The sequence below is a fragment of the Pyrus communis genome, chromosome 6 (genome assembly GCF_041283825.1).
Source record: "Pyrus communis isolate YQ-2024b chromosome 6, ASM4128382v1, whole genome shotgun sequence".
NCBI lineage: Eukaryota > Viridiplantae > Streptophyta > Magnoliopsida > Rosales > Rosaceae > Pyrus > Pyrus communis.
The window spans coordinates 2,636,528-2,650,170 of NC_142570.1; the positions used below are offsets into that span (position 1 = coordinate 2,636,528).

The window sequence follows — 13,643 nt, forward strand, 5'->3', positions numbered from 1 at the left end:
AAATATCCGTCGTGTGTTTTTTACATGAAGTAGTTACAAATGCTTTTCCAGGAATATTGAATGTACTCCAAATTAAGAGCTTACTGTTTCCGAGCAAAAGTGTTTCTTTTTTATATAAGAGCTTATTGTGAAACTGCTTTTGGGCAGAAGTGTTTTTAAAAGAAGTGTATTCTCCTAAAATATCTTTGATGTCGATTGAAGTGTCTAAAAATTTTGGAATTAGTGAAACAATCAAATTTCACGAGTAACTAAAATCCAATTTAAAGTTCAATCCTAATTTAGGTCGGTAGTTTAGGGAAGGATTCTTTTTATTCCATCTAATCATTCTTATCAAATAATTTGAATCCTTGAAATTTGATTCAATGGTTAAAATTATTATAACTTTTAGAGTGTGCCATTGTTTGTAGCAGTTAAATCAAATTTTAAGAACTTAAATTATTTGACGAAAAGAATTAAGTGAAAGGGATCTGGAAATGATCATTTTCCGGTGGTTTAATCCTAATAGTTTCTATATTTTTGCTGTAAAAATGAAAAATTACACCGATGTCGGCCTGATAAAGACCGGAGCCCGAAGAGAGCTGTCAAGTGTCAAGTATTCGAACAGCCGGGGAGAACGGAGGTTCCGGGTCCCACAAAAAGCGCTCCACGTCATGCCCCCTCCGTCCGCCACGTAGCCTACGCGCCATCTACACTACACAGCCGACCACTTCACCTCATAATCTTACAACTATAAATAAACAAAAATTAAATAATTAGCGCTCAAGAAAAACAAAAAATCGAATTCGAAATGCCATTTGCTTTTCCTTGGATTTGGGTTTTAGCTTCTGATTCCTACACTCTCCAAAGCTTTGCCTCCCGGCGTGGATCAAGCTAGATCGGCGGATCGCACCTCCGTCCTCCGCCGTCCGTCACTGTAAGTCCTTTTTCGTTTTCCAGTTTCAATCCTTTCATGCTTCATTTTCTGAAATCTTCATGTTTCCGTGCGTATATAATGTGTGTGTATATATAGTTAGATATTGGAATGTATGTATGTTAATTTGTATTTAGATTTTCTGTTTGGTTGCCGAGAAATTGGAATAGAAAATGAAGTATTATAGGAGGTTAGGTTGGGTTGTTTGCTTGGTCTGAAAATATGGAAGTTTATTGGTTTGACTGGACTATCATCTATGTTTAAATGTTTAGATATATATATTTTTTTCAATAAGCTGCCAATTTTTCTGTTTTAGTTTCATGATAGAACTATGTGTTGAACAATCCAATGTTAGCAAGTACCAAGTGCTCTGCGGAAACATTTGGAAAATTGGAATAATATTCGTTTTATGTGTTGAACAATTTTTCTTATTTTTATGAACTAGGGTGTATGAATTAAGTAGGATGATGAGTTGGGTGTGGGAATGAGTTTGAGGGTTTTGATAGTGTTAGCGAATGATAAAATCGTATTGGAGGATTTATGACTTTGATTTCTAATTAAATTGGGTTTTAGGCAGTTTACTGGGTGCGTCTATGTAGATTCGAAGAGGTAGTCACTGAGGATGGATTACGATGGAGACTTTGATATGTTTTTGCCCTATTGGAACAACAAGAATCCAACCGATCGCCTTTTCATAGTCTCTTGCTTTATTGCAGCCCTAGTTGGAATTTTTACCATAGCCTACTCCGCCTTCCAATGGAGGAGAAATATCAATTTAAGTTGGATGAAAGCCATAGCCAGGTCAAAGGAAAACCCGAAGGCACGTCAGAAGGTTCCTATAGCTCCTCATGCTTGGGTTATAGAATCTATATCTCGTGGAAAGAATTTGAATTGCTGTGTTTGCCTAAAATCCATGAGCCCTTCTCAAACCCTTGGGCCTATGACAGCTTCAGATAGTTTTAGTCACCATTGCAACATTTGTGGTGCTGTGGCTCATCTGAGCTGCTCTTCTAGTGCGCATAAGGATTGCAAGTGTGTTTTCATGATGGGGTTTGAGCACGTGATGCACCAGTGGGCTGTCCGTTGGAGAGAGGCAGCAGATCTACCTGATGAAACTTCTTTCTGCAGCTATTGTGAAGAACCATGTAGTGGGTCTTTTCTTGGTGGATCCCCAATATGGTACTGCTTGTGGTGTCAAACAGTGGTACATGTTGATTGCCACAGTAGCATGTCCAATGAAACAGGCGATATTTGTGATCTAGGTCCATTCAGAAGGTTGATTCTGTCACCCCTTCATGTAAAGGAATTGAACCAGACTTCCGCAGGTGGTTTTTTGAGCACCATTACTCATGGAGCCAATGAAATAGCATCTTCAGTACGTGCAACTATTAGAAGCCAGAGCAAGAAGTCAAAGCATGGAAATGAAAACTCTGTTGTCACGGGAAATAGTGGTAGTACTGGGGATGTGTCTACAGAAAGCATAGCTGGTACTTTTCAAGCTGTTAATGGTTCTCATGAAGTTGAGGAAAACCGCAATGGTACTGTGAATGTGGATTTGCAGCACCAAGATGATGATGTAGATAACAAGTTGGATTCTAAGCCCAGTTTCAAGAGGAGCACGTCAAACAAAAAGAAGGACGAGTCTCAGGTTTTACGGATGAAACAAAGATATAAGTTGATTGATTTATCACCAGATGCAAGACCCTTGTTAGTTTTTATCAACAAGAAGAGTGGGGCTCAGCGTGGGAATTCATTGAGGCAACGTTTGAATATTCTTCTCAACCCTGTTCAGGTTTGATTTCTCTACTATCTTGAATAGTTGGAAAAAACAATTATTTTCCATTGTTGATATTTGAACGAGTCAAGAAAGGTTATTGCATACCATGGTGGAAAAAAAAAAACTATTTCTTTTCGTTTCTATTTATGTGGGTTAAGTAATGTTCTTACTAAGGTTTGAGGTTTGAATTTTGTGGGAAATGCCACTGCACAAATGGGATCTAATGGGAGCAACAAAAAAAAGACCTGCCAGTTTAGCTCCTTAATGTAATAGGAAGCCCTAAAAGCAATATTCTAACCGCTACATTTTATCAACATTACATGGAGGGCTGTCTCCTCAATTGATGTCTATGAAGTTTGATCAACCGGTTCGTTATTAGTAGTTGTGGTATCTCATATATTTTTGTTTAATGCTTGCATGTACTTGTGTTTCATATAGGTTTTTGAGCTGAGCTCAACACAGGGACCAGAGGTGGGTCTTTATTTGTTCAGAAAGGTGCAGCACTTCAGAGTTCTTGTGTGTGGGGGAGATGGTACCGTTGGTTGGGTTTTGGATGCCATAGAAGAGCAAAATTTTGTTTCTCCTCCTCCAGTTGCTATTCTTCCTGCTGGAACGGGGAATGATCTTGCTAGAGTTTTGTCATGGGGAGGAGGTCTGGGCTCAGTGGAGAGACAAGGAGGCCTTTGGACAGTTTTGCACCACATAGAGCATGCTGCAGTAACCATCCTTGATCGTTGGAAGGTAGCAATTGTAAATCAACAGGGGAAGCAGCTCCAGTCGCCAAAGTTTTTAAACAACTATCTTGGTATGTAATCATAGTAGCTTGTGATTATCTGGTTTATAAATGAGATACACCTAGAGTAGTTGGATGGAATACTGTTATTTTGGCTTGATCTTTCTTGTTCTCGTGCTGTTTGTATGTCTCATAGTTATTGACTTGAGTTTTAACTCAGATCAGTTCTCAAACTATATACTCAGCTCACATTAGCTTGTGAAGTCTTGGTTACCAATCTCTGTTGTATTGGGCCAGTTATCAATTTGTTGGCTTTTACATCTTTACCTTCATCTTTTCTTTCAGTCTGTATACAGCTCACTGTCACTATATATCATATGTATGAGGTGAAATGGAATATTTTCTGTAAGGAGAAAAGAAAACCTTATGAAATTTATCCCAAATCTGATGAAACAATGTCAATATGGTCGGTTGATGAGTTAGTTCTGAGTATTCTGGCTAACTTCTACGCCTTTTTGTGTGAGATTTTCATCACATTGAATGAGATCTCACCAGACTTACCATTTATCACCAACTCTGGCCTGCTTCATTTGCAGGAATTGGGTGTGATGCTAAGGTTGCTTTGGACATTCATAATCTACGAGAGGAGAATCCAGAGAAGTTTTATAACCAGGTAATATCAATACTTAACTAAAATGGAATTCAAATTATTTAGAGTCAATCTCCCTTGTGCTATATTAGGCAATAGACTGATGGATTGTGGTGCTATATTGCATCTTCGAGTCTGAGATCACATGTCGTTAACTATAATTTAGAAAGCAATTAAATACAATCATACCTCACCCTGGGTGGATCACATCACATTTTAAATCGGTTCCTGTTGTAATAGTTGTTTGTTAGTAGTTTTATTCAGATTTTACTTTGACGTGTCCTGCTTAAGATACGGAGATTGTTATCTACGTGCAGTTCATGAATAAAGTTCTTTATGCAAGAGAAGGTGCGAAGGGTATAATAGATAGAACATTTGAAGATTTTCCGTGGCAAGTTCAAGTTGAAGTGGATGGCGTTGAGGTAGATGTCCCCGACGTGAGTATGAAAAGATTTTAACCATAAATACACAGCACAATCATTACTGATTCAGAAATCATCATATTGCTTCAAATTTGGTTGTCTGGATATAATTATGATTGACTAATTTTGAGATTATCAGTGCTTGACAATTTTGCACGCATTTTCAGGACGCGGAAGGTGTGCTTGTAGCGAACATTGGGAGCTACATGGGTGGTGTAGATCTGTGGCAAAATGAAGACGAAAATTATGATAATTTTGATCCACAATCTATGCATGATAAAATACTTGAGGTTGTGAGCATTTCTGGAACATGGCACCTTGGGAAACTTCAGGTACTCTACCTCACTATATGTGTGATGCATATATTACATATCGGAATGATGTCTTGCTAGTTAGTTTCAATTCAAAAACGGATCATGGTTTTCCATATCCAGCGTGAACGCTAGATTTCGATAGCGTGCTATTTTTCCGATCTGCTGTTATGTTTGGTACAGGTTGGGCTTTCCCGTGCTCGAAGGCTGGCACAGGGCCAGTCAATTAAGATACAGCTCTTTGCGGCATTGCCTGTTCAGGTCGACGGGGAGCCTTGGTTTCAACAACCTTGTACGTTGGCTATATCCCATCACGGCCAGGTCTCTCTTTCTCTCTCTCTCTCTCTCTCTCTTTCTCTCTCAAAATTCTCATCAGATGACAATCTAATTTATAGCTAAACCCCTCACTAAGTTTGCCATATTATGTCGTGCGCAGGCCTTCATGTTGAGGCGGGCAGCCGAGGAGCCACTGGGTCACGCAGCCGCCATCGTCACCGATGTTCTTGAGAATGCCGAAACCAACAACGTGATAAACGCTGTGCAGAAGCGAGCTCTTCTTCAAGAAATGGCGCTGAAGATGACTTAAAAACCCACCACACATAATTTTATTCCTTTTTTTGTTTTTTTTTGTTTTTTTTTTGGGTGTGGTTTTAATAGCATGCTTCTTGTGGAAGCGTTGTTGTACATGAAACTTCATCATCAATGGAAATAGGAAATTTTACATTTTTTTGACACCGGCCAAAAGACCAACGGTGTATCCTATTATACGAGGACTCAACACCTATACTCTCTGGTAAGTTACTAATGTTACTGTGGCGTCTCAAATCAATAATATAACGGTGGGATACCAAGCGGCGGATGGAAGTCTCTCGTACTATACATAACTGAAAGTACATTGAAATTAAGAAAATCATATATTACCAGGAGATTGAACCCGATTGAAGTTGGGATGCATGACTACTGAACTGCAACAGAAATGTGCTCAGGGAATAGCTACCGGCTGACCCCTTCGGTTTCTCCGAAGGACGAAAGATTTGAGCGTGCCGGAGTTCTAACCGGAGAAGATTCGTGTCAGCCTAGAATGCTATACATAAATAGTTTACAACCTCCAAAGGCTTATTGAAACTGCTCATAACTTCAGGAGGAGACCTGCAAGCAGTGTAGTAGTAATCAACCCTCATTCTTTTGCTTGTTCTTCAAAAATCCTTGCTTCAATTTTCTCCACGCCCTTGCCACAAACCCCTTCGTCACCGCCCCTGCCGGCCTTGCGCTTGGCTTTTGGTCCCCGGTAGCTACACAAGACAACCGCGGCGGGCACAATTTTATCTTCGGTTTCTTGGCACGCACTTTGACAATGCGACTTAACCCTTGTCTGTACATAGGCGAGTTGAAGCAGTACATATAACGACTCGACGAAGAAGCTTTCGAAGCTTGCATGGCCTTGTTGAGTTGGTGAGTCACAGCTCGAAACTCGTATGAGTCGTATAGCGTGCTGCCGTTGTGACTCGGGCTCAGCCGCCATACGGGGCTTATCATGCGGGGGTGAGCATGTGTCGAGGTGGCTATTTGTGGCTTTTTGTCTGCCGGGATTTCCAGGAAAGTTGCTAGGTCTATAGGCGTTGAAGCCTCTCCCATGTTTTTTTGAGAGAGTTGAGAGAGCTTGAGGAAGTGGGTTAAGGTATGAATATTCGGTTTTGGGAGTGTTCATGGGTGGATGGGTAGTTTGCCTTGTAAGTAACGTTGGTTAAGTGAATGTTACCAAGTGACTTGCATTGTTTTATACGTACTCGATGGACATTCTTTTTCCACATTGAGATCATAAGTTTTTCAGAAATGTCACGTGGTTACGTAGTGTGGTAATTGGTATGTCAAATCACTTTAATGTTTTTATTAATATTATATCATAAGTTTATAAACATCAATTATACCGTCAAAGATCAACTAAGATTATACCATTTGTAAATTAATAATATCACATGACGGTCTGACAGTCAAATGCGAAAAATTAATGAATGGTGTTAGACATGAAAGCATCAAGTTATTTATTTTTATTTATAGTTTTATGTCGTGTGTGTGTGTGTAAATTGGGAAGTGATTTTCACATCTTTTTTATCTTCTTATACACTCCTGTTTAGTATGGGCCGTTGACTGTGTTTAATTTATTTGATCTGATGACCATAAATAAAAAGAGATGTGTAAGAAGCTAAAACGCTTTCCTCCAAATTATGTTTTTTTGTTGTTGTCTTTTTAAAGGTTTTTGACAGTGTGAAGGTTGGGAAAGTGGCATTTTTCTTTCTCATCATATGTTTGCACATGCTTTACTTGCTTCCAAATCTTAAATTAAGTGATTAATTAGCAAAATAATCTTAAGTGAAGGAATGTATTAGTGGAGTAAATTCCACACTCAACTCTAATCTTCTAATATCCAAGTATTGACTTTTGACAATTGTAATATAAAGTATTTGAGGTACATGCATGCATATAATCTTATAAATCAAGTAAAACTTACAAGTTAGATCTACTTTTGTTTATTTATAAAAAGATACTTTTGTTTCTTTAAGATACTCTTTATTTACATTTTTTATTAATTCAAATTAAAAGGAAAAATATCACAAAATCAGTAGTTAGTTGTGATTCAAATTAAAAAGAAAAATATCACAAATTCAGTAAACAAAAACATGTAAATTAAAATCAGTCATAAAACCTTTCATTTATAAAACTCAATGATACTGCATTTATACTTGAAATTATCCACTACAAATTTATTCAATGCATGTTAATTTATTTGAATTTCTTAATTATCTTTATGAACTGTCAAGCAATGCTTCCATAAGACAAATCATATTCATATCTCATGATTGTTTAAAACTGAAAAAAGAAGAAGAAAAAATAACGTACATTCCCTAATAAAAAACTCTCCATAAGGTAATATTGGTTTGGCCAAAAAAATAAGAGAGCATACCACATATATGGCATTCTGGTATGCTAAACTTAATGTGTGCGCCTCATCTCATACAAAGTATGTGAACCTATTTAGAAGAGATTAGTGTTATTTAGACACAAAACTAATACATTGGTTGTCACACGCTGCGCAATTTCACTCAATGTGCTAAGAGTGCATTTGTTCGTCATCACTAGCCTTCATTGGACTCAGTGGCGGAACTAGAATTTTAACTCAGGAGGGACCCAAAAGTCTCATCCTAAAACGCTTCTCTAATCTAAGAAAAATAAAAATATGTCATATCCTGAGCTATCGACCACCATCATTTGAGTTTGGTATGACGTCGTTCTTGTCATTCTCTTCCTCAACTTAATTGCCATGTCTAGTATCACGACTCAGATTCAAAATAAAAGTCATTTTACGTGAAATAACGAAGAAAGCACTCTCCCCTACTTTCTTTCTCTCCCTCTCTGATCTCCCGAGTCCCCAAAACTCACAATGACGTTGGTTAACTGCATAAGAACCATCATCCTTAAATCAAACCTAGTGTAGAAAATAAGGAAAAGATTATAGTCAGAACCCTAATACCCTGAAAAATCTTTGGAAATCAGAGGCATAATCTTTTTTTTTTCTTTTCTTGTGTGAAGAAATTGTCAGAGTAGACCTGAGCCCATTCTGATCCCTATATAGCTCCGCCAATGACTTGACTGAACTGGACTGGACTAAGAATTAATATAATCTTGTGTTTATTACCCACAAGAACTAGTTTTAATGAAATTAGAAGACTGGCTACGACTGAAGACCTCCCTAGACGGTCTTAGCGAGATACCTCGAAAAGAATAGGACTGCTAAGACCTTCGCTTCGTCTACTTCGTCTTCTCCTCTCTCCCGCTCCCTTGCTCTATCTCTTTGCACCGACAACCCCACCCACCGCCTAAATCTCAAAATCTGATTACACGGCTCGATCCGAGGCTTCGATCGATGTCAACGCCACCCCACTCATCTTCTCTGATAATTTTAGCCTTAACGTGGGATGTGTCTCACAGGAATTCGTGGCACATTCTACATCGGTGAATTGCCTCAAGATTGGTAGAAAATCTTCTAGAGTTCTTGTCACTGGTGGAGAAGATCACAAGGTCAATCCCTAAGCCACTGGGAAATTAGGCATGATGTACAATTAAGTTCTCCTTGTGAGGTTAATATTGATGATGCTGCAAATTATCCAGAGATTAGGCATGTGGGACAAGTAAGCTATAGCGGTTGATAGCTAAGAGAAGGCAAATTTGGAGGTGGGCTTCAAAGATCTTGTAGGTTTAAACGGGGCAAAAGGTGAGAGAAAGAAGTAAAAGGTTCAAACGAGAAGTAGATTTTGTCGGCGGCGAGAAGAGGGGTTGCCGCTGACTGGGGCGTCGACGAGAGCATTTGTGGACGGTGCGAAGAAGAGAAGGGAAAGAAAAAGAAGAGGAAGAGAATGAAAGAAAGAGGCTGGGGGGGGAGAGAGTGAATTAGAAAAAAAAAAAAAAAGTGTGGATTAATAATAATACAATATTATTTAGATGAATTAAAAAATAATAAAAAAGTATTTGGCTCTCAAAAATAATTTAGTTCAATATTTCATCAAACACTTCATTATTCTTATACTACTTAGTTCATACCAAACCAATTCAATTTAGTTCCTAGATTTATTCTAGTCTGAGATAATCCGACACAATAAACGCTCTCTAAAATTATTATAAAGTCAAAACTTATAACTACCACATTTATGACATTCTGGTAAATTATAATTATTTTGTGTGCGTCATTCCATAAAAATAGAGTATTCATTGAGTATTTATCTATGGCATTCATGTACCTACCAAATAGAAAAAAATTCAATGTGTTAGAAATACGATCCTATGCATCAAATGTCATGATACAATTAGTTGGAAACTTGAAAAATTCAATGTGTTAGAAATACGGTCTTATACATCAAATGTTATGATACAATTAGTTGGAAACTTGAAAAATTCAATGCGTTAGAAATACGGTCCTATACATCAATTGTATTATAACACTTAATGTATTGAACCATTTTCGACACATTGAAAAGTCCTTCAGAACATCCGCGTTAATACGCAAATCCTGTTAAGTAACTAAATAAATATGCAAATACTGCTGCCTATATAACACATTTTATTGCGATACCTGATATCTGCCTCCGGTTGCATAAACTTTGCAGACTCTAAAGCAAAAGCTCCCTCCCCTTTTCAAAATTATATATATATATATATATAATCCTTGTGTAGTTTACTTCACGCTTTGCCATCAACCTTTTGTTTCTTGTTTGTGCTGATTTGTGGGCATCTTCTGAGGTACGAACACGTTAATCTCATTTGTTAATTGTCTTCTGAATCAAATATCGTTTATCTGTCACTTTTCTGCAATTTTATATGAGCTAATATTAATTACCATCGCCATGGCTTTCATCTTACTCAAACATTCTCTCAGCCCCACCACACCAGTCACCAGCACATCCTTTCCTTTCTGCACTTTGAAGCTTCCTCTATTAACTAGCTATGGTGATTAGTAAAATTCTAAGTGTTTAATTTTTGGTTAATGCGCAGAAATAGAACCGATTATAAAAATTTAAATAAAAAAAAAAATTAAGGGTTACTAAACTAACAATAAATCGTGTATAAACTATGATTTTGCGCCTTTTTATTGTTTGACTCGTGTCCATATCCTGTAGACCTCTTTTCTCCTTCTACACGCTTCTGTGGTCATATTTATTCACTCAATCCAAACATCATAAATAAAAAACAAAACAAAGGTCAAAGAGAAAAAATATGTGCGGAAATCACATTCTCTCGATAAAAATCACGTCTCTTCATTTAAAAGTTTGTAACCGAATCTATTTGTGCATATTTCTAAATAAAAATCACATCCCTTCATTTAAAAGTTTGTAACCGATCTTGTTTGTGCACATTTCTCACCCATGAGGTGTTTAATGATCGCATAGTGGCACATGAACCAAAAACGCGTACAGTCCAGCTTTTACTCTGATCACCCATTTGTAATGCAATTGCTGTTCTATCGGTTATGTTTGGCCAGACTCTTTGATTCGAACCCTTGTTTTTATGCCAAAAAACTGTTTTTGCTTCAATTGACTTCAATTTTATCTGTGTTTTAGTGACATGGGTACCCTTGGAAATCTGCTTTTCTCGTAAGCAGTTTTCATTCTTTGACTTGAAAGGAAATAAAAAACAAAGTGGGTGGCTGTATTTCCCTTGTTTGTTACTGAAAGCGAAAGGTGGTGTTTGGAAACGTGTTGAATGCTCCATTCCCGCTTTTCTATTAATCTGACCTTGCTTTCGTTTGTGAAAGTAACAGAATTGATGTAAATCTCACAAGTGCTTTTGGGTATTTAAGCACCTCTTTCCTCTCTTTCTTTCCTGCAGTAGTTTGTGCTCTCTCCTCTCTCGCTCTCTCGCTCTCTAACCTACTTTACCTTCTATTTCTTTCTTCCATTTTTGAAGCCACCAGAAATTTTATCAAGGTACTGCCATGGTTTCTTGTGTAAAATTAGGTTAAAGTATTTCACCATTTTCTTGCATGTTTAGATGCCCTACTTATGAGTTATGACAATTTTCTTGCATGGTAGAAAGTTTTGAGCAAGTTAGTCACGTTAGAATTGTGGACACTTGGTTCATCGTCTAGATTTAGTCAAGTTTTGTCAAATTAAAGGTTGAATCTTCTAGATGTGTGTTAGGCCAGTTAGTTTCCGCCTGTGCACCCAAATTCGAATCCCCTTCCACAAATTAGAATAGTCCATCTTTAAGTTTTGAGCAGGTTAGACATCTTTTAATTGTGGACACCATTTTTTCACTTCCTAGATTTAGTCAAATTTTACCATATCAAAGATTAAATCTTGCTGACGTAGGTTAGGCCAATTGACCAACGCAGTGCGTCCCGTCCCACCGAACCCAAGTTCGAATCTCCTCTTAGAGTAGCCTATAGTTTCGTGTTTTTATAGAGGACGCTGCATTTTATTTTCTCTTGACAGATTGCTTTGTTTCATGTTTTCTAACAGAAGAAAAAATGGTGAAGATCTGCTGCATTGGAGCTGGCTATGTTGGGGGTCCAACCATGGCAGTGATTGCCCTGAAGTGCCCTGGCATCGAAGTAGCAGTGGTAGACATCTCCGTGCCCCGAATCGCGGCCTGGAACAGCGACCAGCTTCCCATTTACGAGCCAGGTCTTGACGAGATTGTGAAGCAATGCAGAGGAAAGAACCTCTTCTTCAGCACTGCTGTCGAAAAGCATGTCGCGGAGGCGGACATTATCTTTGTGTCGGTTAACACCCCAACGAAAACCCGGGGACTTGGAGCCGGCAAGGCTGCAGACTTGACATACTGGGAAAGCGCAGCTCGAATGATCGCTGATGTTTCAAAATCCGACAAGATTGTTGTTGAGAAATCAACTGTCCCAGTGAAAACCGCCGAGGCGATTGAAAAGATTTTGACACACAACAGCAAGGGAATCAAGTACCAGATTCTCTCGAACCCGGAGTTTCTTGCCGAGGGGACAGCAATTGAGGATCTTTTCAAGCCCGACCGCGTGTTGATCGGAGGGAGGGAAACACCGGATGGCCAGAAGGCAATCCAGGCATTGAAGGCAGTGTATGCAAATTGGGTTCCGGAAGACAGGATCATAACAACCAATCTGTGGTCAGCCGAGCTGTCAAAGCTCGCAGCGAATGCCTTCCTGGCGCAGAGGATCTCGTCAGTGAATGCAATGTCAGCTCTCTGCGAGGCCACCGGAGCGAATATCTCAGAAGTTTCCCATGCTGTTGGCAAGGACACCAGAATTGGATCGAAGTTTCTCAATGCCAGCGTTGGATTCGGGGGGTCTTGTTTTCAGAAGGACATTCTGAACCTGGTCTATATCTGCGAGTGCAATGGCCTCCCTGAAGTTGCAGACTATTGGAAACAAGTGATCAAGGTGAATGACTACCAAAAGAGCCGCTTCGTGAACAGGGTTGTCTCTTCGATGTTCAACACTGTTTCGGGCAAAAAGATTGCGATACTTGGATTCGCATTCAAGAAAGACACCGGGGACACGAGGGAGACCCCTGCCATTGATGTGTGCAACGGGCTGTTGGGGGACAAGGCGCACTTGAGCATATATGATCTGCAGGTTACTGAGGAGCAGATTCGGAGGGATCTTTCGATGAAAAAGTTTGATTGGGACCATCCGATTCATCTGCAGCCAATGAGCCCTGCCGCGGTCAAGGAAGTGAGTGTAGTGTGGGATGCTTATGAGGCAACAAAGGGTGCTCATGGAATCTGCATTCTGACCGAGTGGGACGAGTTCAAGACGCTCGATTACAAGAAGATTTACGACAACATGCAGAAGCCTGCGTTCTTGTTCGATGGGAGGAACGTAGTCGATGTTGAGAAGCTGAGAGAGATCGGATTCATCGTGTACTCGATCGGGAAGTCGTTGGATTCTTGGCTCAAGGACATGCCTGCTGTGGCATAAGATGTGTGGATTTTTTCTTTCAGCTGAGAGAGCAGAAGTGATTCTTTGAACGTGTACTTTTCACCTCATGTTTTTACTTTCATGTTATCTCAGACAGTGTGACATTTTTACCTTTTTTTTTGTATCCATTGGTCCTTATGAGATAATAAACAACAAATTTTATTAATGCTTGCTTACTGCTGACAGAGTGACGAATGACTCGTTTGGAAGTACTTTTAAAATGAAAACGTTTTTAGGTTCTAAAAGCATTTTAAATGCTTTTTAAGATTCACTTGCACTTTTACTAAGAATTAGGTGTAAATTTTATTTTACTAGAAGCGCTTTCAACTATTTTAAAAGTATTTTTAAACGAACTCAAATTAGGCTTTCTAATTTTGAAG

The 13,643-nt window shown here is 38.8% G+C and overlaps 2 protein-coding genes across 8 annotated transcripts; both read left to right on the top strand.

The window, feature by feature from the left end:
• Positions 1-553: 553 nt before the first annotated feature.
• On the top strand, positions 554-5,525 carry LOC137711684 (diacylglycerol kinase 1). 7 transcript variants are annotated; one of them, XM_068450944.2, is made up of 8 exons: positions 716-913; positions 1,484-2,702; positions 3,126-3,492; positions 4,017-4,093; positions 4,387-4,506; positions 4,659-4,823; positions 4,986-5,123; positions 5,239-5,525. In XM_068450944.2, exons 2-8 carry the CDS (start codon positions 1,533-1,535, stop codon positions 5,386-5,388), a joined length of 2,187 nt encoding a protein of 728 aa, XP_068307045.2. In that variant the 5' UTR covers positions 716-913; positions 1,484-1,532; the 3' UTR covers positions 5,389-5,525. The 7 variants fall into 7 exon arrangements, with proteins under 7 accessions (XP_088551523.1, XP_068307045.2, XP_068307046.2 ...); XM_068450945.2 differs by having other exon boundaries at positions 1,488-2,702; XM_088695396.1 differs by having other exon boundaries at positions 1,488-2,702; positions 4,387-4,491.
• A 5,619-nt stretch (positions 5,526-11,144) lies between these two features.
• LOC137711507 (UDP-glucose 6-dehydrogenase 5) lies at positions 11,145-13,429 on the top strand. Its single transcript, XM_068450746.2, has 2 exons — positions 11,145-11,278; positions 11,813-13,429. Exon 2 carries the CDS (start codon positions 11,821-11,823, stop codon positions 13,261-13,263), a length of 1,443 nt encoding a protein of 480 aa, XP_068306847.2. The 5' UTR covers positions 11,145-11,278; positions 11,813-11,820; the 3' UTR covers positions 13,264-13,429.
• Positions 13,430-13,643: the final 214 nt, after the last annotated feature.

Coding starts and splice junctions, on each gene's coding strand:
- LOC137711684 (XM_068450944.2), top strand. CDS start 1,533: ATGGATTACGATGGAGACTTTGATATGTTTTTGCCCTATTGGAACAAC. Junction 4,094..4,386: donor CAGAGAAGTTTTATAACCAG/GTAATATCAATA, acceptor ATCTACGTGCAG/TTCATGAATAAAGTTCTTTA. Junction 5,124..5,238: donor CTATATCCCATCACGGCCAG/GTCTCTCTTTCT, acceptor TGTCGTGCGCAG/GCCTTCATGTTGAGGCGGGC.
- LOC137711507 (XM_068450746.2), top strand. CDS start 11,821: ATGGTGAAGATCTGCTGCATTGGAGCTGGCTATGTTGGGGGTCCAACC.